General features: G+C 39.7%; 1 protein-coding gene across 4 annotated transcripts in view; it reads left to right on the top strand.

The window, feature by feature from the left end:
• The window catches only part of LOC120807422 (SLIT-ROBO Rho GTPase-activating protein 3-like), a 34,324-nt gene extending 9,326 nt beyond the window's left edge, over window positions 1–24,998 (top strand). Inside the window, exons 3-22 of one of the 4 annotated variants that reach the window (XM_040159448.1) lie at window positions 3,866–4,028; window positions 5,766–5,828; window positions 9,574–9,765; window positions 10,098–10,226; window positions 10,362–10,583; window positions 10,719–10,820; window positions 13,066–13,263; window positions 13,373–13,457; window positions 15,078–15,105; window positions 17,292–17,322; window positions 17,686–17,746; window positions 18,596–18,673; window positions 19,015–19,149; window positions 19,266–19,371; window positions 19,444–19,671; window positions 20,411–20,484; window positions 20,601–20,781; window positions 21,525–21,668; window positions 21,754–22,069; window positions 22,648–24,998. In XM_040159448.1, the coding sequence (XP_040015382.1) occupies window positions 3,866–4,028; window positions 5,766–5,828; window positions 9,574–9,765; window positions 10,098–10,226; window positions 10,362–10,583; window positions 10,719–10,820; window positions 13,066–13,263; window positions 13,373–13,457; window positions 15,078–15,105; window positions 17,292–17,322; window positions 17,686–17,746; window positions 18,596–18,673; window positions 19,015–19,149; window positions 19,266–19,371; window positions 19,444–19,671; window positions 20,411–20,484; window positions 20,601–20,781; window positions 21,525–21,668; window positions 21,754–22,069; window positions 22,648–23,112 (3,001 nt within the window). In that variant the 3' untranslated portion in view covers window positions 23,113–24,998. Of the gene's footprint in view, window positions 1–3,865; window positions 4,029–5,765; window positions 5,829–9,573; window positions 9,766–10,097; window positions 10,227–10,361; window positions 10,584–10,718; window positions 10,821–13,065; window positions 13,264–13,372; window positions 13,458–15,077; window positions 15,106–16,099; window positions 16,203–17,291; window positions 17,323–17,685; window positions 17,747–18,595; window positions 18,675–19,014; window positions 19,150–19,265; window positions 19,372–19,443; window positions 19,672–20,410; window positions 20,485–20,600; window positions 20,782–21,524; window positions 21,669–21,753; window positions 22,070–22,647 lie in introns of those variants that run through there. The other 3 variants (XM_040159447.1, XM_040159450.1, XM_040159451.1) reach the window with 3 other exon arrangements.
• Window positions 24,999–26,170: the final 1,172 nt, after the last annotated feature.

Genomic DNA, 26,170 nt, shown 5'->3' with positions numbered 1-26,170 from the left:
CTGACTTATCACACACACTGCAGCCCGGAAAGGTTCCCTAGCGATTCAGCCCCTGCTGAACAGGCACTGCAGTAGTAGATAAAAAACAAGTTAAAAGCTCTGAAAAAGCATGGACCTTGAGTTAAGATTCATTTGTCAAATTAAAATCTATTTTAATATTCTCTACAGTAGTATTGGATTAGCAGTGAAGGAAATCAAAATTATCGTGTAAAGTACTACAGTAGAGACAATATAATTGACATGTATGCAGTGGCATACCCTTTCGTTTGACCTGGCGATTTCAATCATGTGGAACAAACACGTTGGTTAATTCAGGAGAGGTCTTTCCGTCTCTCTTTCAGTCTCTCCGGCCAATTGGACATAAAGCGTAATCATGGCGGAGAGCTCCCCGTCACTGAGACATTGACAAATGGAGCATTCCCTCAAAGGGAGACCCCTGTAAGAGACTCACATTGCCTGACTTCTCTCCTCACCCCAGTGTCCCAGATTCTCCCCCGTCACATTAAATGGTCATCATTATGACTGTCTGCCAAAGACTAGATTCATACTTACAGACTGCATTGGACAGGCTAAGTCTATATCATTAATAATCCCACACAGGCTTCTCTTCTTTAGTTTCCAAGCTGGCTCTGCACACTCTCTCTCTTGTTTAATTTTCCTTTATTTTAACAGCATAACCTCAGTGCCCTTTTTTTCTTATCCGTGATCCTTTCACATTTTCATTTCTGGTGGCAGATTTAATAAAGGGGTTGGCAGGAGATTGTCAGGGAACATTTTCAAAACCTCCTATAATATAGTGGCTGCAGCAGAGATAAGAGAACATGGCTCTATACCTTTTGAAAAGACAATTTATACCCAACATAATAGTTAATAGATGCAGAGGGTTTTCGTATTGTCAGTTCATTGTAGTTCAACTGAGTGTTGCATCGACTTAATAATGCAGCAATCTTGTTGTGAAACAGGTATTGTTGTACTCTTTGAATGCTGTCAGGTAGAAAATCTCTTTCTGTCATCCTTCATGAACAGTTCTGCAACAACTCCTCTGTGTCCTGAATACTAGAGTTACATCTTTATTCAAGAGCAGCCGACAGCCAAACATTTACAGTCAGGATCCTGGCATCCAGTGTCCAGGATCAAACACCTGCTCTGCTTGAAAGGAGGGCCTATAGGGATAGCTGCTTGTTCACGTTGTTTTCGTTTTGTTTTGCTTCTTTTTCTTTATCAAAAGTGTTAAGGAATGAAGGAAAGCAGAAAGACGATGCTGATGCCCAGCACCCTGGATTACCTGTAGCATGACATGAGTGCAACTCTTTTAACCCACTTTTGACACAGAACTTCTCAGATTGCAGTTGGACCAAGTTTGGAGTACTTTTTCCAACATCTTTCATTCAGACAGAAAGATAGTGCCTTGTGATAATTTTGTCAACTATTTTTAGATTTAGTCTTAGTCTTAGTCCTGAGGCAAAAGGTCCATGTTAGTTTTAGTCATATTTAGTCAACCTCACTCTTTTTATTTCTAGTCAGTTTTTAGTCAACTAAAATTCTAGACATTTTAGCCTTGTCTTAGGCATAGAAAAACAAACATTTTAGTCTAGTTTTAGTTGACGAAAACACTTGACAGCCTAGTTTTAGTCAAGACCAGGAATGAGCATATTAGTCAAACATCAGCAAACTGCTTTCAAATAAGATTTCATCCAACTTAAGTCTGGAAAGATGCAAAAACATTAGCAAATCTAAGTTTTTATATTTTTAAAACTACATTTTCGTCTCGTCTTTTTTCATCAACAATATTGCATGTTGATCTAGTCACAGTTAGTGTTTATTGCCGTGGTGCTGTCTCATCATCGTCTCGTCTTAGTCATGGAAAAAAATGTAATTGACGAACATATTTGGTCATAGTTTTCATTACCAAACATAACACTAATAGTCATAAACTCAGTACAAAGCATGTTTTACTTTGCTTTTTACTTATGAAAAATGTGTTGTTAAAAATAATGAGTGTGTCTCATGAGACTTTGTTATTAAGGTCAGTTTCTGTATACATTTTTGTCTTGTTTAGGATACATTGTTATGGTTGCATGGAGGGAGATATCAAATCTTTTCTTTGTTATAGTGCAGAAACTACCATTAGCTGAGGATTAGAGTGACTTTACCAAGGCAGAAAAACAGCAATAATTCACTTCAAAAAGAAAGGATGAAAGAGATCAAAGTTTTGAAAACAGCTGACAGAAAAGAAGTCAAGGTTCCTCTTTCATTATGATCTTCAAAACTGAGATTAGAGTAAAAAAATAACTGCTACATTTCTGACTCAAGCTGCAAACTGAGATGCTACTGTGGATCAGTTTTTCCTCAGACATGTTTAGACAGTCAAACAGTTTTTAAGAGGAGCCAGGTTGATAATTGTTAATTAGTTTATGGGTACATAAAGTTGCATGTTAGCACAACAATAGAAAGAAATGTCATGAATATGTATTGTTTATCCAGGAGGCAGCATGTAGAGCAATAAAGGACCTAGAACATAACCTTGAGGTTCCCTGCACCTGAGAAGGTAAAGGTTCTTTAAATGTTCAATTTGAAATGAAATTATGATCAGCCAAGTGAAAAGCAGAGCTCAGAGATATTTAATTGAGCTGTTTCTGTAACATTTGCATTGTAGAGGCCAGATTCTTAATAAAAAATTCAGTAGCTTGTAATGTATCCTTAAAGGATCCATTGGTTCTGCATGCATTTCAAGTTACATTTACATTTGGTTTCTGGTTTATTGTTTCTGGCTGTCTGTTTTTGACTTTGGTTGTGTAGACCTGCAGGTCCTACATGTAGTATCACTGTATGCAACTTGAAAAGGCAGCTTTCAGTGTGGCAGATTGCTGATACTTAGTGAGGTATAAATGCAGGTAATAGCCATCCCCGTTTATGAAAATCAACAGGCCACTTCTATAGTCACTGACTGCTCGTGTGATATAATAAAAGTTTCTGTGGGTGCAAATCAGCAGAGATGGCTATCTAGATGCCTTTTGAATGTCCTCTTCCCTATCCTAACTTCACTCGTCTCCTTTCACCAGTCATTAAAGGAGAAATAAAGTATGATTTTGCTTGGATCACAGCATGGGTCACTTATCAGCACACAGCAAGGGGTGTTTATACACATAGCTTTTAAGCAGACTGTGTGTAAAAAGTAATGTGATACAGCATTTTTATTTTGCAGCAGGAGGTTAGAAAAAAAAATTCTCTAAAGACAAAAGAAGACAAGAAGAAGGAGACAAACAAACTCTTTGGTGTGAGGATAATTGAACTCACATGCTCCCTTGAGCAGGGAGGCAAGTGCAGTCAGCATGCCTTCTGTGTGCGTCAATGAGCGTGCGTGTGTGTGTGTGTGTACATATGTGTGTACAGCTGCCTCCTATTTTGCGGATTCCTCACCACATGTGCAGTGTCCTCTTGATCTCTAATATGTAAAGCCCGAGAGCTGGTAGAGTTGATAGAATTTATTCTGCTTCATGTTGAAGTACACACAGATTATACACACCAATGCTTGAGTGCCAAGTATCTTCACAAGAGTTGAATCAATCACACAAGAGTAGCTATGTTTAGGACTTTACCAGCTTTTTTGATTTTGATTTGGAGACGGTAATGAAATTTTTCCTTTTCACGTTGCAGAATCACCTCTCTTCTGCCGCCTTCTTACGGGAAATGTACTGTATTGTCTGAATATTGCAAATGTGTTGGGCTGAAGGCAGCTTTGAAGAAATCATCTATCAAACTGATCAATGTTTTCATCTTTTTGAAATGATGAAAGTGCCTATAATGCAATAGTTTCAAATAATAATAAATATATGCTAACAAAGTCTTTCCTTGGCTGTTTCAGAAAGGACCAAAATCTCCTGTCCACTGTGAACTGCTGGTATTTGGTCTTGGACCAGACCAGGCGGGAGAGCAGAGACCACGCCACTCTCAGCGACATCTACAACAACAACGTCATTGTCCGTCTGGCACACGTGGGCGAGGATGTCATCAGACTTTTCAAAAAGGTCAGAATCGGGTTTAAATGGATGAGGGCATGTAACCCTGACCGTTAATAATGCACACAGTCATAGAAATCGTCTGCTGTGATGCCCACAGCTGGGAACTTGTCACCACGCGAACAAAAATATGTAAATGTTAAATGATGTTTAAATGTATCAGGACATACACTACATTTCATGCCCTGTGGTTCTCATACAGCATGTTCATTCTGAGGGCTAATCTGAGACAATTTTGACTCCAACAGTATAATTGGATTTATTGTGTCATTGTTTCTTGATGTGACCAATGATATTTAATCAGTTCTCTAATTATCATACACTTTGTGCTTGCAAAGTGCCCCCCAGCTTCCCCATAGCTTGGTTTTAAAACTGGCTATTAGGTTTGTCCATCTCTTAGGTTATACCTGCCTAAAAATACATCCCTTTAGCCTTATAGTAGACCCTTGCTATTGTGAGAGTAGCAAGTGTCTACAATAAAGCTCAATAAGGTGGGCGAGAGATTTCGTTTCTCTTTTTAATTTCTGTTTTTAATTTTTAATTTCACCATGTGCATTGTCATTCTCAATATCATGCTCAGTGTGGTACCTATTTAGATCACCAACGTTTATCTGATGCTCTTTACACCTCATTACTCTTGTCACCCATGCTCCTGCTCATTTATTTCACACTAAATTCACATTAACTCATTCAGTAACTTGCAGGGAGAATTAGATATACCTTCAGAATTTTAATAACATAGAATATGTTTATGTCTTGGATATACTCTCTTATCTCATAAGGCGTAAGGTTAATGTATTGCACGTGTGAGAGCAGCAGAGTGCTTGTGGTTCAGGGGCTGTGATGAAGAATCTGCCTTGGGGGGGTCTTAGATCAGTATCATTTGACAGCCGCAGGAGTCTACAGTAATTTATGTCCTCTAGGGGGCTCTGCACTGTCACGATCCTAGATGGGAGCCTTGATGAGATTGGTATGGCTTTAGGCCAGCACAAAGAGCAGGACTAATAACTGGCCGCAGAAAAACTGTCTCCCTCTGCAAGAAGTTAGCTCAGATTGTTCCAGAGTTTTCCAATACAAAATTCCTGTTATGTTGTAGCATCCTGGTTCAGCTGCAGTGCAGTCTCGTTGTTAATAAGTCACACATGTGGGAAAGGGAATGAATCAACTCTGGCATTTTTTAAGTCAAAGTTTAAATGTACTGATTGTGCTCAAGTTTAATTCTTGTCATGTGTGAAAATGCAAGGTTGCCATTTTGACAGGTGGTCCCTGAGAGGTGACAGAAAACAGGATTGATTGGCCTAAGTGTCGCTCCACATCCCCTCAATAGGATTTCCAGGGTCACTCTCCATTGGCCATGTTCCTACTCTTGGGCTATAGGCCCTATCCTGGGACATGTTCAGTTTCATTATAGGCTCTTAGCCCCTGTAACTGAGCTGAAACTGTGACTCTACTCCTTGGGAAATGTTCTGCAGTTACTGCACAGTTCTATTTTTGTCTTCTGGTGCACTTTGGGTTTTGTATTAGATCTTTTCTGGTGCAGAGTAATGACAGCATTTAAATGCCTGCTGACATCCCTCTCATACAAAATATAACTGGCACGTAGCCTTCAACGTTTTCATTTGCAGGAAGGTAATTCTGCTAAATAAACCAGTTCTTAGTCTTAGATGTTTGAATACCTGCCTTCACTTGCCCTTTATGTGCCATTATTGTCACCTATGAAACCGTCACCTGTTTTCTCCTTTACAGAGCAAAGACATCGGGGTGCAAATGCATGAGGAGTTGGTGAAAGTCACCAATGAGCTCTACACTGTGAGTTAAAACAAATACCAGTGTCCCTTCTCACTTGACCTTTCTCTGTCTATACCAGGCTGTCTGTTTTGCCTCCCCCCCCGTTAGCTGCCTGTGGCTCATCAGTCCTAAAGCTCAGCTTTCTTCAGACTTGAACCTGTAACCTTTGAAACAGCTGGCCTGACACTGCACACAGCAGATATGCCTTATCAGCAGTGCACCCTCTAACAGGTCATTTCTTCCTTCTCCTCGTGAAAGGAGAAAATTTGCATTCTTCCTCCTGCTGTGAATTTCTACATCAGTTAAAGGGGAGAGCGCTCTTGCCCATCGCTGTGCTTCAAGCGGACTCGGCAGTCTTTGCTGCAGAGGTGCAATGTGCTCACAGCAAACATGAGCTGCTGTAATATTTTCAGCTATCTTTACCTGTAATCACACGCATCTGTTTGTGTGTTATGGTAACAGATGTCAATCTCTCCATTTTAATATGTCGTACTCTCATACAGAACACTCAAACATGTGGACACACACATTAACTATACAGAAATGGTCTGTGTGGTGGTGGAGATAGAAAACAGCTGTGTTCAGTGCTGATGCCTCTTCATTTGGCTGAAGAAACTGAACTGATGCAGTGATATAATCTGCTGTATGTGGGACAAAATGCCACATGCCACACATAGTGCTTCCTTCAGGGCCTTATTGCTCAGTGATACCATGATCCTATAGCTTTATTTCAACAGCTAATTCGACAAAAAAAATTAGTTGATTTTCTTGAAAACATCCTGCAAGTTAGAGTGTACATTTAAAACTTAAAATTTATTTGATAGATCTGAATAGTTCCTTTTGGCAAGCAGGGAAACTGCAGGTTGAGAAAGCACCACCTACATCATATCTAAAAGTCAGGCATCAAATGGATGTAATTGCAGTTTAATAGAGCATATAAAGTTTGAGATGATGTTTCATCATCAATATATTGATATTTTTTTTAATGCTGAGTCACACTTATAAACTCTGATGGCCTTTCAGTAGTTTTATCAATTTGTAATGTATTATAATTGAAAAAATGTATTATACAATTATTCTGACTAGCTTTGGTACACAGAACCAAAGTATATAATTTACTGGCCTGCCATGTGGGGGGGGGGGAGAACCATAATGTCTCAAACACATTTTTTTTTGTAGATACTCCCTTTTTAAATATCCCCTTTTTCTTATTTATTTTATTTCATGTTTTACTGATGTGTAAACTCCCCCTTTGGCTACTTGCTGCATAGTTAATCATTTACCTTATGTCTTAGATCTTTGGGGGTAAGCTAACTGTAGGTGATCTCTCAAAGGTAATTAAGGTGATCAATCAAAGATAATTAAAAAACTTTGGGCAAGGCTAGGACTTTTAGCTGAGACACATTTATCATAGTGCTGTAAAACTGATTGTGATCCCAAACTATAATTGCTCCAAAGTTTGGTAGTGTCTATAATGTTTTTAAGTGAAATATTTGGAGTTCTGTTTTGATTCCCTCAAAAAAAGAGGAAGAAGGGAGGGAAGGCAAACAGAAAGCAGCTCAGTGTTGATATGATCTTTGAATTGTGCAAATTACTGTATATGGGATTCTAATTCTGAGAAGATAGTGACTACCAAGTTATACAGTAACATTATAGAAAAATAGTTAAATTGCAGTACAATATCAATGATTAGTGACCACTCACACTCATTTTTTTTAAAAGAAATGTTTGAGGTAAGTGACTGTGCAGCAACTCAAAAATTGATTTCGCAGTAGAGATACTCGCATGATATAAACCACATGAGAAATATTCTCACATGTAACATTATACAGCACTTTACTGCTATACTGATATTGATTTTTCCTCTCTCTTATTCATCCATTATTAAATGCCTGTCTGCAACTCCCCCACACACAGTGTAAGGAATACCAGCAGTTTGTTCAAATTTGGGCTGGATAAAGTTGTATAGCCTAAATGAAACTTGTAGAATTTGTTTATATTATCAGTTATGTGTTACATGTAAAATTAAGTGTGGATCCATCCAGAGAAGGTTGCTCATTGTCACTTTGTAACCTCCTGCCTCCCCTGCTGATCCGTCTTACTGTCCTTTTTAGTGAGCGTTGCTAGGAAACCAGAACTTGAGAGTGAGTGATGGAGGAGCAGATGTTGTTTAATTTTGCTGTCTATTCAGGGTTACTGGTTACACATTTACATGTAATTTCTTTAACAACCCTTCAGCAAGCCGGAGGGTGGGAGTGTATTTAGTGTATTTGGGGAATTATGAATCCAGATTGTAGCGAGACATACAGTACATGCTTTACATTGCTGGGATCTTTCTTAAGCTACGAGAATGCCGTGGTGGAGCCAAACAAGCAGAGCAGTGTAGACACATCAGACAGACGCATCCAGCACAACACCTCCAGCTCCATTTGGAAATGTCAATTGAAAATGTGGCGCTCCCATGAGCACGATGAGTAAGCTGCACTCATTAACGTTTACATGTGTGATTGGGGAAAAAAAAATATCCTGGGGTTACACAACTTCACTTTGAACATACGCTTAGGACAGGGAAACATTTATAGTCTTTAAGTTAATTATATCATGATTTTGTGGTTATAAAAGAAATAACCTACAAATTTTATTTAACAATGTAACATGCCCACATAATTAAAAGAGTAGGAAAATATCAGGGAATACCAACAATGTTTTAAACATCATTTAATGAAAGAAATTTAACATTTTCATATATTTTTCTGTTTTTGCATCCCTTTGTCAAAAGGACAACAATCGATTACAAGGTGTCATTAACCTTGGCTCTAAAATTACAAAAAAAAACCCTCAGAGATTCATTGCACAGCTTAATACTGAACAGGTCTTCAAAAAGGCATATAAGATTATCAAAGCCATACACGTCCTCTGTAACTACTTCAAGCTAATGCTACCAGGATTGTCCCCAAGGGGAAATTTGTCTTAGGCACAGTGCTACTGTCCATTGCTTTACATAAAAGCATAAAAACATCATAGAAACATAAGAAGCATTTGTCACGATGCTAGACAGTTGCTTCCCATTGAAAAAATAAAAATAAAAAAAAATCTTAGAATCAGAAAAGAGACATGTGACTGTATATTTGACATTGACGACACTATGATTTAAAAAGAAAAGATTTAGCATTAGAGTTCAACAGCTTGATGCAGGCTACAACAGTACTACAAGCGTGGGTCTCTACAGAGCAGAGTCACCAGAAGAAGCTGATTGTGTGTGAATGATGTGAATGAATTGTTTGGTTTGTGTTTTTTGTGTTTGCTAACCAGTTTGCCTAGAATTGGCCATTGAGGGACAAATAAAGTATTTTGAATTGAACTGAACTATGAAAAAATGAGGCAGGAGATTTTTAAGTATTATTACCTGTATGATTTTTTTTTTATTTTTGACATCACCCTTAATAATACTATAAAGTGAAATGTATCAGATATTATTGCAATATTTCAGCATATGATTTTGCACATAGAAGCCACATTATGACAGATGTTATCAGAAAGCAGATTAAGAAAATGTTTATATTGTTTTCAGCCACAATGTGGTCCGCATAGAGGACTGTACTGTATGTTTAGAGCATCTAATAAATTCACTTAACTGGTTATTCATAGGAGAGTTTTGTTATTTTGTTCCTCCTCAGAGTCACATTCCGTTTAACAAGGACTCTCTAGTTTGACTAGATGCCCTTGATATCGAGTGGAGTTTGACGTTTCATGTATATTCTCACAGGTGATGAAGACGTACCACATGTACCATACTGAGAGTCTCAGTGCTGAGAGCAAGCTGAAGGAGGCAGAAAAACAGGAGGAGAAACACATTGGCAAGGCCAATGACATAAGTACCAGCCTGCTGCGTTATGGTCACGATGAACGTCCACAGCGACGAAGCTCTGTCAAGAAGATGGAGAAAATGAAGGAGAAGGTCTGTTCCGGTTGACTTGTCTATACATGACAATGGTGTACGCGCTTTAAATTAAAGGCATTTTAACCATATTCAAGTACAAATAATCTGCAAAAGCATTTGTAATGAGCTCCTTGTATTTCAGCACTTGCTATATTCGCAAATGACAGTGGAAATGTAGTTAAAGCTACAAGAAGCCCACTTCTACTTTGTGCAGAGTATTAAATTTATTTGAGTATTACATATATGATTATACAAGATAAAATCTGTTTATTGTTCTAATGCATTCTTTTAGTAAATTAGGAATCTATTTTGCAAGTTGCATTGATGGGACTTTTCCTTTTTCATCCTAGAGACAAGCCAAGTACTCTGAAAACAAGCTGAAATGCACAAAGGCCCGCAACGATTATCTTCTCAACCTGGCAGCCACGAATGCCCTGGTGGCCAAATACTACATCCATGATGTCTCAGATATGATAGATGTAAGTTAATACACTCAGAGCCAACATGCAAATATTGACGAAGAACTACATCTTTGTCCAAGTGCTTTTTTGCAGTTTCAGTAGTAGACTTTTTATTGGCTTGTAATGACTATATGTTTTACTTCTTTTCCCCAGTGCTGTGACTTAGGGTACCATGCAAGCCTGGCGCGCACCATGAGAACCTACCTGTCTGCAGAGTATAGTCTGGAGACTTCTCGCCATGAGGGTTTGGACCTACTGGAGGGAGCAGTAGATGCCATGGACATCAGAGGAGACAAGCTGAAATTTATGGACACACACAGCCAGATCTTCTGTCCTCCAGCACGCTTTGACTATCAGCCACACATGGGTGATGAGGTGAGTCACAGGAGAAGGATGGGAGCGTAACAATGGTTTGTTTGTAGGTCTTTGTTCATGATTCAAAGCTCATAATGTTTGCTGTTCTCTATGTTAAATCCTTCCGGTAAGGTTCCCTTTCTTCTTTAATCCAAGGTGTGTCAGGTGAGTGCACAGCAGCCTGTCCAGACAGAGCTCTTGATGCGCTACCACCAGCTGCAGTCTCGCCTGGCCACGCTGAAGATAGAAAATGAAGAGGTGAGAGGTTTTGTGCTTACAAGTCTCAAAAGGGCTGGAGGTTGCCAGTGTCAGCGTTTCATTTCAAAATGAAGCAAGCTCACTGCAAGTTTACTATTCAGAGTAATGTCCTTTTCTGCTGAGATGCTGGAACAGATGGCCAAGCATACTGAGTTATATATTAATATTTTAGTGTAGTGTTTTGGTCATTAAATAATTTTAGACTCGTGGATAATCATTCATATGCAGTAAAAGCAAGGTTTCTGCCAGGAAATTGTTAAGCTGAGCTTGTTAGCCACCCAGATCTTGACATTTGCGATTTTGCACTTACATTTAGCTAGCAGATGACAGCCCAAGCGAGAGCCACACTCATTAAATATGTGGCTTTTGCTGTCTGAAATAACATCTCTGTTCTTTTTCCCTAAAGGTTAATGTTTTATTTCATTCAAATGTATTAACATTTATGATGTTATGATGAGAACAATGCAGGAAACACTGAGATCATCTAACATCTGCATATACTGTACATACAAGACTGTATACTGTAAGTGGCATGGGGATTAGGATGAAAAAAAAGCCCCAGCTGCATCTACCGAAGTGCACAGAAAATCTAATAAGAAAATAAGTGAATTAGTTAAAACATCAATGTTGGTGAAAAACAACATGAGCACTGTTTGCCTGAGCTTAACATGGTGTGCACCTTAATAGTCTGAGTTGCTGAGTGAAATGTAAAAAAGGGCCATTGCCTGTAAATATATTACGGGAAAATTCTGTACCATTAAACAAATATCTTATCATTCAAACCTTCAATCAAGTGCGGCCACATGTAGAAAAACAGGAAGATGTCTTAAGGATGCATATCTGCTTTTCTGCATGTAGAATAGTCTATAACACGACACAGTGTTAACAGACATTGTGAGTTTTTATAGATGTGGCCTTTCTATGATCCAAAATGTAACGGGTTTATACAGTTGGTTAGCTTAGCTCAGCAGAAAAACTGGAAGGTGCAAACAAACAGCTAACTTTGCTCTGTCCAAAGGTAACAAAATCCACCTACGAGCACCTCTACAGCCGACTAATTAACATGAGTCTTGTTTGTATAGTCCGTACAAAAACCAAAGAGTAAAAAAAAAAAAAAAATTGCAGCTTTAAAAGCTGTTATTGGCTGGATGCAGTGACCTCCTGCCCATAAACTCACAACCTTGACATATTTACACTAAGATTTTTGTACAGAGTGACCAAGAAAAATAGTTTTAGTTTTGAGTTGCTAGTAGACAGTTTGTCACGTTTGGACAGCGCCTGGATAGCCATGCTCCCCCGTTTTCAGTATTTAGGCTGATCCAAGTTATACAAACTGCACAGACATGAGAGTGCTATCAATCTTCTCACTGAGCTCTAAGAATAAGCATATTTTCCAAAATGTCAAACTACTGCTTTAAGAAAGTGGGACACAAAAACACTTAATTTGAAATGCTGCCTCTCTATTAGGAGCCTCTAACTAGCAGAACGTTTCTACAATGTTAAGAACGATCACTCGTACAGTGTGTTGCTCATCAACAGGCTATCACTTGTCTTACTCTTTACAGCACCTGAGGAGTTGTGATACCTCCTTTGGCTTTGCTATGTTTTAAACTGGGATACGCAGCCAACACCCTCACCTTTTGTCACGCTAACATGTGACAGCAAGCAAATGTTCTTGAAGGCTGTCATCCTGCATTTATATTCATCTTTAATCTGACACTGACCTGTGGGGTCCCCTGTCTCTACTGGGGGCCACACCAGCATGCCCCCCTGGCCTGCTGGCTGGCTGTCACCAAGGCCACTGTGACTCAGGGTCTGTATGAGGGTGTGTATGTGTGTCTATGTCTGTCTGTCATGAATATGGAAACGCACTCTCCCATTTCCTGTCTGCCTCACATGGAAGGAAAATAGTTAATCTTTCATGTCAGGATGAGCCATGCTAGGAAGCTAATTACGCTGTTGTTTACGGCGTGTCAGTCAAACCGCTGTGCAAATGGCCTGCAGTGGTATAATCTTAGACTGAGCTGAGCTGTTTTCACCATACAGCCTGTTTCTGACACTGAGAAGATGCGTTTGGAAATATGTATGTTAGGTATAATTACAATACCCTCTGTTGTTTTGATTTGAATCATGAATCACCTAAGGATTTAATAAAATTATATATGACAAAAAAAAATTGTAATTATGGATATTGGTTACATTAAAGTCACGGTTTCAGTTGAGTTCCCGCTGCTGTGTGTGTCAGGTGAGGAAGACGCTTGACGCCACCGTGCAGACTCTTCAGGACATGCTCACCGTGGAAGATTTTGATGTTTCAGAAGCCTTCCAGCACAGCCAATCCACAGAGTCGGTCAAATCGGCTTCCTCTGACTCCTACATGAGCAAGGCAAACATCGCTAAGAGACGAGCCAATCAGCAAGAGACCGAGGGCTTCTACTTCACTGTGAGTTCGCCGACAAATGAGGGGGCAGAGGCACCGCAGCATGGAGCGCCTGCAGTGTAACTGCAGATAACCCTTTCATTGTTTGTCTTTTTATCTGTTTCATCTGCAGAAATACAAGGAATACTTGAATGGCAGCAATCTCATTGTCAAACTGCAGGCCAAGCATGATCTTCTGAAGCAGACGCTAGGAGAAGGTGAGACTCTTTGTGTTATACACTGGAACACTGGTGGAGTGGAACGTGGTGGTAATATGTGAAGGTCTGTCTTTTCCATTAAGCTTAGTATTAAGTAGGTAAAGTACCAATAATAGAAAAACTTTCATCGGCACTAGAGTAAGAGTTTCCAAGTCTTTTGGTATCCCTTGCTATGCCGATGGTGTTACAAAGAATTTCTATCAGAGCTATTTTTTCAACAAAAATAAATCACATAGATCTGAAGTACCATATATATTCAGTTCTACATTATCTATCTGGAGTTCCCTCCATGTCCTTGGAAATAAAATGCAAAATTATGTTGTACTGAATTTGTCATTTACTTGACAAGTTGACAATGTGGGTCACTAGTTAAAAAACCAACATCTCATAATGAATGTCATGCCATTGTTTGTTTATACAGTATATATTTAATTCACATTAACCTGAGCCAAAAGAGTGAATAAGGATGTACCGGCATCTGCTTTTGGTTATAAATTAGTCTTTGTGTCGTTACGTATTTTTTTATAAACTCTTTTGTGGATATACACCATTCAGCCACAACATTCAAACCGGTAACTGGTTTTAATGTTACGGCTGATTGGTGTACATAGCTTATATAGTCAATGGTACAACATTTATGGATAGACAAGAGTATATAATGTAGAATTTGATTGATCATTTCAATGAAAAAAACTTTAACAAAGATGGAAATAACTATGTAAGGCATAAGCTTCACCTACCAAAACACACAAAACCCTTTACTTAGTAACATGAGATAAACAGTTACAGAACGAAGGTTGGGGAATCTAAATGATCTATTTTGGGCTCCAATCTTTGAAAAAGGAATACAAAACTGTGTTATACTGAAGTTGTCATTCACTTGACAGCTTGACAGTTAAAAAGGTCACAGAATAGAAAAGATCTGGACTAGTACTACAGTACTTGAAGGTTTGTTTGTTTTTTTGTCTTGTTTTTTTTTTTGACATACTTTGCTCATTTATCCCTCTTATTTAATATGCATGAACATCAGTCAAAAAAAAATTGACTAAAAATGTATATTTTCAACGTCATCGTGTTTCTACTTCAGACTCGTGCAAGTGTCTGCTTTAGGATTGGAATTAGTGTGTGTTTGACATAAAGTAGGATTGTGCTGGGAGCTGCTTTGCACATGACGGGATCCTTGAACAAAAATTTCTGGATGGCTGATCAAAGTGAGGCCTTAATTTGTTTGTGTACAGTGAGACGTGTGTGCAAATGTTGTGCAGATATCATGAAATCATCACACTGTACAAATCAGCTCCCACAGCCTCCCACTCTTGTTGCCCCTGGATACGTTTTCACTTTGCAGAGCAAGGTGACAGGCCATCCCCTTCTGGGGGCTCTTGTGCCGTTTCTAGGGCGACCGCTGAATGACCGCTGCCTGGCAGTGAGTCAAATGCAGCCATGGCGCTCACCCCATTGAGCCTGTCTGAATAGATGCCGTTTTCTCATAGCCCCCCTTTCCGTTTCCATCTGCCAGCCTTCTATAGTCGGTCAGCATTCAACCGTACCGCTAACTTCTGTGATTGTAAAACTAGCCTGTACTAATTTAGTCTCTTTCTCTGCTGTTTTTCCTTTCAGGGGAGAGGGCTGAATATGGAACAACAAGGTAAGATGTCCAGTGACAAGAGGGTAAATAAAGTAGGTGATGATGTGTAAAATCCTTCCTGTTTCTCTGGATGTTGCAGAAATTAGACCACAGTATGGGAATAGGAGTTTAATCTCAATTTCTCTCTTATTTATTGGACAATGGACTGGATCCTAATTAGACAAAGTGGTGCTCAGGGTAGTTCTTCCTACTTTTAATCTATAAAGAATATGTTAAGACTAAGAAATTAAATGCCAGTGAGATGGATAATGTCCTGCTGTTGTTCTGTTAAAAAAACAACAACAATTGAGCAGAAAACAAATATTGGCAAGGCAGGCTCATGACTAATTGAATACAAGGGTTCAGTCTTTGCCTATTTTGATCTATGGTACATTTCATTAAATGCAGTCAAATCTGTAATGAATTTTAGGTGTGATAACTCATTGTAGTCATTATCACTGACTATGATAAATTTTGCTACAGCAGCTCCATCTAAAGGTCGACATTTTGGGAAATATGCTTATTTGCTCTCTTGCCAAGAGTTAGATTAGAAGATTGATTTCACTCTCACGATTGTGCTCTAAATATGAACCTACCACTAACAGCCTCTTAACTTAGCTCAGCATAAAAACTGGAAGCAGGGTGAGACAGCTAGTAAAACTACAACGTGTCATTTTACTTTGGTTCTTGTACATATAAGACAAACGAGACATTTCCCCCTGTTTCCAGTTTTTGTGCTAAGCTAACCAATTGTTGGCTGTAGCTACATACTTACCCTGCAGACATGAGAGTGGCATCAGTCTCCTCATCTAACTCTCAGGACGAAAGCAAATAAGCGTATTTCCCTAATTGTCAAACTATTTTATTTTTTTTTTTTGGAGGTATAAATTACTGTGGTAAAGATATGAAAGTAAAAACATTTTTAAAATGTCAGTATTTTGATGTCTAGTTATACCAACTGCAATATCATTCATATTTACCATGTACCAACCATACACCCCCACCATCTCCCCAGGCCCCCCACTCTTCCCCCTAAACCCCAGAGAATGCGGAAGTCTAGACCTCGCTCCATTTTTAACCGTAAGCTGTTTAACGGCAATATGGAGGCCTTCATTCAGGTATTAGCCCATCTGTGCTCTTTGTCTCTCCATGAGCTCAGCTGTCTCGCTAGCAGTCCTTGGGGGTTCTCTCGCCTTTGACCACTCTTTTTACCCAAATGTTGGCTCACTCATGCACTGACTTTCCTCTTGCTCACTGCCTTGTCTTCACAGTCTTCCAGTTTAAGAAAGACAGGGTCAGATGAAAGCCAATCAAAGACGGTTTGTTTTAAAAGTGCCCCCCCAGTGCAAGATTTACCTTCAGCATTCTTACTATCGTGAGCCCTGGCCTCCAGACACTGAATTAATTTGGCTTTATGTATGTCAGTTGGCCATGCACCAGCCATGTTAGCCTACGTAAATAAACACATGGCCACATCCACTCTAATGCTCAATCAAACAGGGGAAGGGCAAACAGAGTGTGCACCAACGGCAGTGGAGATAAATATCAGAATTCAGTAGAGCCTAAATGATTTGTCAACAGAAAAAATAAACTTCAACTATTTTGATAATTGATCAATTATTAAAATAAATTTTCAAGCAAAAATACCAGATGCTCCCTAGTTCCAAGTTTCTAACTTGTGAGGGTTTTCTCCTCTAATTTGTTTAATATGACAATAAACTGATTATCTTTAGCTTTTAGGGTTTTAAAAAAAAGACTAATCAAGTAATGTGAATAGGCCACCTTGGGGTGTAGGAAATTGTGATGGGCATTTTTCACCATTTTCTTAAATTTTGCATATCAAGTGATTAATCAGTTAATCAAGAAATAATTTGCAGATTCATTGATAAAGAAAATAGATGTTAGTTGCATCCCTAGAATTCAGCCGTGAAATTAGAGCTTTAGTCTTGATCAAACAGTTCTTTCAGGATGAAAAAATGCTTCATGCAGCCCCCACCCACATAGTCCCTGGTAGCACCCTCCCTCCCACACACTCCCCTCCATGTCCTCATGTGTCTCACACCCCACAAGGCACTGATGCTTTGGCGACTCTCTCAGGCCAGGCCTTCTCTTTTTCTCTCTCTGTAAGATCTGTCTCTCTCACTAACCTGTTGTGGTTGTTGTTGCCTCTCTTCCTCTGTCTACGTGCCTTACTGCTCTCTGCCCAGGGGAAGACGGAATGTCCGTGCCAGGAGTCAGGTACTCTGTCTTATAGCAGGGCGGGATCATAACACTGTGTTCAGTATGCTAACCGATATTTCTGTACCTCTGTCCTGTTGGGATTCCTGATGTGTGAAAATACTATAGTTATAACAATATACATGGTGGTGGAATACTTACACAATTTGTTCTGCTTATTTTTGTTCTGTGCACTAAATATGAGTTATTTAATAATCTTTAAGTGATTAGCAATGTTCTCTCAACTCTGTGGGTTAATTCCTTTAAGGGGCTGACTCTATAGGCTTCTGATGATAACCCCCTGCTGGCATGACTATTTGTTTTCTATCGTTTTCTCTTAATTTACTTCGGGTAATAATCATTCGATTCTTTCTGGTACTGTAGGACTCAGGGCAGCCTATACCAGTGGTGGTTGAGAGCTGCATTCGATACATCAATTTGTATGGTAGGTTCCTGTCATGCTCATATGTTGTCTTTCCACACGTTCACATGGTGCACACAAATACATGTACCTGCACTTTTGCAGACCTTGTCCATTCCTCTTTCTGTATAAGTTACTTTTTTTGTAATGAAAATTTGTCAGGGAGTCATCAGTGCTTGCGAAATTTTTAGATTTCTCAGTCTTAAACATTTATTTAAGAAAGGACACCGTCCCTTTTTTTTTTTTTTTTTTTTTTAGGGCAATAATCAACTGAAAAAAGTCAACAAATAATTTCAGATTGTGTTTCTGTTATTTGGGGGTTTTGTGAACATGTAAGTTGTAAGAAAAAAAAGACATTCATTACAGAGGTACTTGATCATTCCTGGTTTACACCCATTTTGGCCGTCAGTGGTGACATGAGTTGGGAACCTCCAAATGTCGTTTTGTGTCTAACAACCAATTAGGTGAGAAATCTTCTAGCAGTGGGGAGCCTCAATCTCATAACGCCTTCTCTGCTTAACTCCTTGCCATTGCAGACTGCGTTGGTCATTTAGTGGAGCTTTCATATCTAGTCTCACAAAGGCTGTCAAACACCTATATTCACACTCACACAAAATCTGGCCTGTTAATGCGCATCATTGCTTTCTAAGTGTGTTAGTCAGTGTGGTGATAATCACTTCCGACATACAGTATTATGAGGAATTTTTGGTCATCTTTCAATTTAGTATCATCCACTGGTTACTGTTCATATGAATGTGGGAATTTGATGATATGAATGCTATGATGGTGTATTTTGTGTGTGGGTGTGGTGTCCATTAGTTGCGATAACCCTTTTGTTGCCCATTTTACACTATTGGCTCTGCCTTTCCGCAGGTCTTCAGCAGCAAGGTATATTTCGAGTTCCGGGCTCCCAGGTCGAAGTCAATGATATTAAAAATGCATTTGAGAGAGGTAAGTCCCAGTGCGCTTGGCCATCTTCTCTTGATTGATTTTGAATTGCATTTTGCCCACCTCAAAAGCCAGTCTCTCCCACAGGCCTCTAAAGTGCAAATAAAGAGCCTGCGTCTCACATGTAAACCTTTAGTGGACATGAAAACCATTTCAGATGCATTATACATAAGATCGGCATCTTGGGGTAATAATTAATGCGGAAACATACCTGCACTCTTAATGTTTATATTACCCTCCAAACTTGAAATACACATTTTTAAAAAAGCATCAGTGCCAAGTTACATGAACACTGATAGAACTGAATGGTCAATGAGTGGATTACATGTGTGTTTTGTCTATAGGAGAGGATCCACTGGTGGATGATCAGACTGATCATGACATCAACTCTGTGGCAGGTGTTCTCAAGCTCTACTTCAGGGGGCTGGAGAACCCACTGTTCCCTAAAGAGCGTTTCCTCGACCTCATATCTACTACCAGTGAGTCACGTATCAGGAAAACATCTGAAAAATGCGAGGCTTTTATTTAGTGTAGGTTTCTATAATTGTTCCAATCTTTTGTTTTGTTTTTTTGGTTACTTTCTTTTTTTTTTTAGAGCTTGACCCGGGTGCAGAAAGAGCTCATCACCTTCAGCAGATAGTTGTGACTCTTCAGCGGCCTGTGATCATTGTGATGAGATACCTGTTTGCATTCCTAAATCAGTAAGTCTTTTCACAACAAATTTCAAGTGTGTGACACTGATATGGTTAGACTTACTGCTTCTGTCTTTCCAGTCTTTCCCAGTACAGTGATGAGAACATGATGGACCCCTACAACCTGGCTATTTGCTTTGGCCCCACATTGATGCCCATACCAGATGACCAGGATCCTGTGGCCTGCCAGGCACATGTGAATGAGGTCATTAAGACCATTATCATCCACCACGAGGTCATCTTCCCGACCCAGCGGGAGTTGGAGGGACCTGTGTATGAAAAGTGCATGGCTGGGGGAGAAGAATACTGGTAAGTACAGGGCCAGGTTTCCAACATGTGCTGGTATGTCGTTTTTATACTATAATTTATAGTGTTAAGTGTTCAGTAAAGAGACATATTCATGTGATCCCTCTGTGTAGTTATCAGTTGGATGCAAAATCAAGCGTGAGTCTCTCCAGTCATTTGACAACCAATTTATTTTTCATTTTCTGTATTTTATTTTCTGTGTTTGAAGTTGTGTATTGTCATTTAAATAGATGTCTTATTCTTAAAGAATACATCCACTTTTTTCAAGTTTGTCTTAAAACAGTACTCATATGTCCATATGAAGAATGAAAGACTTTTTGGTTGCTGCAATCATTCCTCCTGTCCATACTGGCTGTGAAGAGATCCTTTCCTAATGCAGTTTGATGTAAAAGATGAGGGACAAAATTAAATTCACAGACAAAATCGCATACAGCAATAAAACTGCAATACAGTTCAGCCCAAGTTAAAATGGGGCTTCGGCAGTCTTAGTTAGAGAAATCATGTTGGCATCATGTTGTGTCCCTTACAGTGACAAGGGACTGATAATTAACTCATCACTAACTATCATTTAAGGGTAGACTTGTAAAAAAAAAAAAAAAGTGAACCTATTCTTTCAATATTGAATATGGGTTTAGGAATAACAACTTGTAACTTTTTGTACATTCAGGATGAAAATAGGGGAGATATTGTGCGATTGTGTGTTCTTTTTTTTCGTCATTAACTGTTATATTTCTTCATACAGTGAAAGCCCCCACAGTGAGCCAGGGGCTCTTGATGAGGTAGACAATGGTACCGGCCCTAACACTAGTGATGAAGGTGAGTCACCAAAGATACTCAGTCCACTGTGAAGACAACAACAGGTCCTGTAATAGCTGACGTAGGAAATATTTAGATTTCTTAAATTGGGTTCTATCGCATTCTTTGTATTGCAGAGTTGGAGCAGATCGAGGCCATAGCGAAGTTCGACTATGTGGGCCGAAGTCCTAGAGAGCTTTCCTTCAAGAAGGGAGCCTCTCTGTTACTCTACCTTCGTGCCTCCGAGGACTGGTGGGAGGGCCGACATAACGGCGTGGATGGGCTGATCCCACATCAGTACATTGTGGTGCAAGACATGTAAGTAAGATGCATTTGTTCTTTGAAGTCCATAAACACAAACACGATAAGATTCTTTTCATCTCATAAAGACATTATTTTCATCAGAAGAGTGATCCAGTCAAGGAGTCAGTACCTTGATGCTGCTACAAGACAAAAGAGAGATACTTTGGACTTGGTCATTATATATGTTTCACTATTTTCCCAGAATGCATGTTTCTATTCCTACTGTCCCCATGAGTTGTGTGTGCTTGACCTCATAAAACCTCTGCCTTGCCACAATTAGTTGCGACTAAAAGAAAACAAATGGCCCCCAATCCGCAATTAGCTGATTAGTAGAGGTGTAAGGAAGAGCATTTTTTTTAAAAACTTGACAAGCGCTTGACAAGAGTTCATTCCTCAAATGCAGTCTTTAATTTCTGCTTCAGCCTCTTGCCTGATAACCTTTCCTGCACCACATGGTAGGTAACAAAATTAAAGCTAAATTAGGAGAAAGAATGATGAACAGTATGTACCACCAAAAGTGGCAGTTAATTTTGGTGGTGGTGGTGATTAATTTTGTCTGTACAAGTAACGTGGCTCACTTTGATAAAATTTTTGTGTTGCTTTTGTGGCGACAATGTGATTGTTAAAGATTCATGTCTGTGCTTCGAGTGATCGAACACTTACAAAGTTCAGTCTCACAAAGTAAAAGCCAATATGAACATTTCCTGAAGACCGAGACCATTAATGGAGGTCAGCGCACTGCTGTCTGTCTGTATCAGGGATGACGCTTTCTCAGATGGCATTCAGAGGACTGATGGTGAGGCCAGCGGACCGCACCACGATGACAGAGTCACATCCCGAAATGAACGCCAATCTCCTTGTGAACACACACCTGAGCACCGCTTTGGAGCGGCATTGGGAAGGTAGTGCAAGTATTCAGAGTCAAGAAATTCAACACAAAGTACAAAGTATGAATTTTTCTTACCGCTTTTTTTATCGCTTTGTCAGAGTGAGAGTGCGATCCGATGGAGCTGCAGTTCCACGCATCAGGAATGGTGCTGACAGTCACAGTCCCACCAAAATGGCAGACCAGCCCCCTAGGGTTATGCCTCGGCCCTGCAGCCCACACAAAATCGCTGTTAGCAGGGGCCCAACAGACAGTCCAGAGAAACGGCGTCTCACCACATTTGGCAGTGCTGGCCACATCAACCACCCCGACAGAAAGGCCTTTGTCGACAGCCACTCTCAAAGATCTTCACCTAGCACCACTCGGCATGCAAGTTTGGGAGACCACAAAGCTCTTGAAGCTGAAGCGCTCGCCGAGGTCAGTAAAATAACACATATTTATGAGTTTTTATCCTGCTTGCCAAATTAATTATAATCTGAAAAAAATGAGATACTGTGTAAATTACTGTTTTATTAATGCACTAACCCTATGTAAAATCATATTTTATTTTTGTCGATCGAAACCTCATTGGTAGATAAGTAGATGGAATATTGAATGTACATCTTCACTAAAAGGAGCAGTCTTTTATTACCTTATCTCATATTTAATATTTTATTGATGTTCAGTTAGGAGGGTAATAACCATAACTGAAAATATAGAGTAAACAATCATTTTTACCAGAAAACATACAGTAGAGGTAGCAGTATTTTTTCCCGCACTGAGAAAGGCCTGCAGTCTTCTTGTCAGGCTGCTAGGATGGATCCTAGTAGCTGGACAGTAAGAGGGCACTGTTTAGGGCAATATTAGTGAGTAAATAGTGGGGGGAGTTAGTATAGTGAAAGATGAGATGGAAATTTCTCCCCCATCACCAGTGCAACTTGCACACCTGTGGTATTAGTCCTTGAATGTTTGACAGTAGTTTCAGTCTTATTTTACCTTCTGCTCATGTTTGTCAGGACATAGAGAAAACAATGAATACAGCTCTCCATGAGTTACGGGAGCTGGAGCGACAGAATGTAGCCAAACACGCCCCTGATGTTGTTCTGGACACTCTGGAGCCCCTCAAACACCCAGGTGGAGCCCAGGATCCACCTGGCAGCCCTCTCCACACCATGGTGATCCGGGATCCAGATGCAGTCCAGCGACGTAGCAGCAGCAGCTCCTCCTCTGAGACCCTGACCACTTTTAAACCTGCTCTGTCAGCGCGCAGACCGAGCGCACCTCTAAGGCCCCCACCTGTCAGACCTGTCCGGCCTGCTCCTGTGATTGGACATGGGCAGGGACCACACCGCTCCAGCAGCTCAAGTTCCTCTGGTCTGGGCAGCCCAGGCATCACTCCCACTGACAGGGTCTTCCCCAAAGCTCCTTCCCCATCACCATCCACCTCGTCCTCCTCCTCAGACAAACAAGGTAACATGTAGCTTCAGTCAGTCACAAGTCAAATGGTTGAAGAACACTGTGGATACCGAGTGATTGTGATGACCAACACGCCCCTACACCTCTTTTTGAGAGCAAAACAAACATTGACACCTGGTCTGTATGATGAATATTACCACTAATCTTGTATATCGTAGAATGGCTACTGCTGGTTTCTGCCCACACATTGACTTGTTGGTGGACAAGTCGATGTACTGTACTAAAACATATTATACAGAAATAAGATTTAAATCTGTGAGGATTATTTTATAGAATGCTACCATGCTGAATAGCCATGCTGGATAAAAAAAAAAGGGATGCACTGGAAAATACTTCTGTTTATTGAACTCTGACAATGGTACATCTCATTGAAATGTTATTAGGTTACAAAGTTGTTGTGAGTGTGGACTTTGTGTCTGGTCTCCTGTTCCATTATGAGGAAACACTTTAGGGAATATTTCACCACATCATGTATACATCCAGTCTGTGCTGGTCCATGTAGTCTATTATAACTATGATTTCTTGGGCACCATTTATATCGAAGAGAAGTATATTCAAGAGAAGTTTCCTCAGGGAGCCTGTCCCACAGTGTCATTCAGACCACGGCTGAAGGGTGAATCCAGAGTGGAAATGCCTGAAGCTGCAGTTCTCCTAATGGCCACTAGATGCTGACTCCAAGGAAATTTCAACTGTATTAAAGCCACTATGAGTAGGATTTGGAAAAAAAAAAAAAAAAAATCTCACATCGGCACCCTTGAGTGGTAATACAAAAAAAACAAACACAGGGAACTGAGATTGAAAGGTTTGAAAGCAACACATAGACTGCATCAATTTTCAAAGTATTGACAAATTAAATCTATTAAATTAATAATTTAATAGATCATATACACTATATAAAATTATACACATAATGGCTTTCAACAAAATGGAGATATGCTATCTAGCTATCCTTTTTTTCTGCAAGAAGTAAGAAAGTAAGAAGTTAACAAGTCCTAGCGAAACTCACTGCAGCATAGTGATTTGGTTTGCAACTGAAGCACAAATGCGACTAGGTGACTCCCAGCCGTTTTGTCATCCCAGTTAGTAGGGCCTGAGCATCTGCCTCTCACTGTTGCATTTCCTGGAATAGGACTCTCACAAACCCACTGTGACTCTGACAAAGTTTACTGCATGTCAGTACTGGTAAGCAATTCCAAAACATACTTCTCAAGTCTGATAACAGGAGACAAGCTTACAAAACTTATCTCAGCCAAAAACTATATTTTTCCCTCATTCATTAATCTCATAATAGGTCAGTGGACAGCAGAAGTAAACCAGGCTACAGTTACACAGAGAACATTGACAATTAATATGAACATTATAGACATGCCACACGTATAACTAATACATGGAAATAAAGATGAAAATCGGCAAAATGTTCATATAATATAGTCATCTCTCTTTATTAAAAGATTAGCTGTGTTACCTCAACAAATAAGAAAAACTTTCTCCTACAATTCAAGTGACTAATGCACTTATAAACATTACAGGGAACTGTGCTGCATCTGTAGGCTCTGTGTTTTCATTTTGATGAAGTCGTACTAGAAACAAGATATAGCACATCAGTGTCATTGAAGCTTACATAATGTCTAGATTGCACATGGTCAGTTCAGGCTGTGTGGGTGTTTAGATGAATTTTACTGTTGGTGATGTTTGTTGTCTGTCTTATGAGGATGATCAATATATCTTTAAAGTGTAATAGGTACATTGGAATGAATATATACATACTGTTAAAGCATACTTGTATAAATAACATTGTATGATAGGAACAGGATATATTATCATCTCTAGTGTGTAGATTTTTGTAATTCCTATCCTTGCACAAACATTAACAAAACAATAAATAAATGAAACCTCACAGAAAGTCCTCAGTTAGTTTTGTTGTTTGTGATTAAAAGTGTAAAGTGCAGAGTGGAAATGACTGAAGATGAACTGTGGCCAATGATAGCTATGACAGTGAGCCCACATTGAACGGGCTTGCACCCAACATGGAGTGGTTTTGCAGGGCCACCTACTGGCCAGCATGGATTTTCGCCACATCCTGTTGGAAAAACAGCAACTGCAGAAACAATGTCAAATTTAACAATTAAGAAAATACCAAAATAAAATACAACAAGAGCTACCAGACCAGCCTCACTGCAGATTAGCCTAGAATTAGCCTAAAATCTACAGTCCCGGATTGATATTGAAGGGTCAATGCTGTCACTGTCAATGGATTAAGATTTGGCAGCTGTGACATAATAGATCTATTAATATACTGAATGGTTCACATTTATTACATAGTCATCAAGAAATTCAATTACCACTTGTGCCCTGTGGATGGAGGCATTGTCATCCTAGAACACTCTGAACAAGAGAGAAATGTTTTGACCCATGATCAAAAGGCTTGCTCAAAATGTCACCTCCTTGGGTTTTCCCAAATAGTGGAAGAAATGAAAGAAAGGGGGGAAACAAAATGCCTCCTGAATGGCTTGGCAGCAGTTCATCAGGTAAAACTATGGGCTTAGGGGTGGCCCCCGAAATAAAAGTCAGGGCTGATCCTCCCCAGAGGCAGAGGCTTTCCTCTGAAGTTGCCTGTGTATATATGTGTGTGTGTGTGTGTGTGTGTGTGTGTGTGTGTGTGTGTGTGTGTGTGTGTGTGTGTGTGCGCGGCCCCCCAGGCTGCTGCACTGGGGGGGAGCTCCACCCCACCTCATTCCAAAAGGCATTATCAGTGTAATAATAGACACAGGAGTACAGTGATTATGGATATAATGATCATGGTAATAACGATTAAAATATTTATTTATTTATTTATCCATGTAGTATAGCTCAGTTTCATATTGTCATGGTCATGCACTGCTCCATGCATATAACATGGCATGTCTTTGCGCATGCAGACATATACAGACACATATCCCAGTCAATCACTACCTCCATAATTTATTTTGCACATCACAGCAACTGTTTTCTCTTGATGTCAACATTTTTTTTCCTCTTTTCTCCTTCTCATTTTCCTTTTTGTCTTCCCTTTGGTCTTGTATT

Source organism: Xiphias gladius, chromosome 21 (assembly GCF_016859285.1).
Source record: "Xiphias gladius isolate SHS-SW01 ecotype Sanya breed wild chromosome 21, ASM1685928v1, whole genome shotgun sequence".
Lineage (NCBI taxonomy): Eukaryota > Metazoa > Chordata > Actinopteri > Istiophoriformes > Xiphiidae > Xiphias > Xiphias gladius.
Note: the sequence above shows the minus strand (reverse complement) of the source record. Positions and strands in the feature narration are given on the sequence as shown.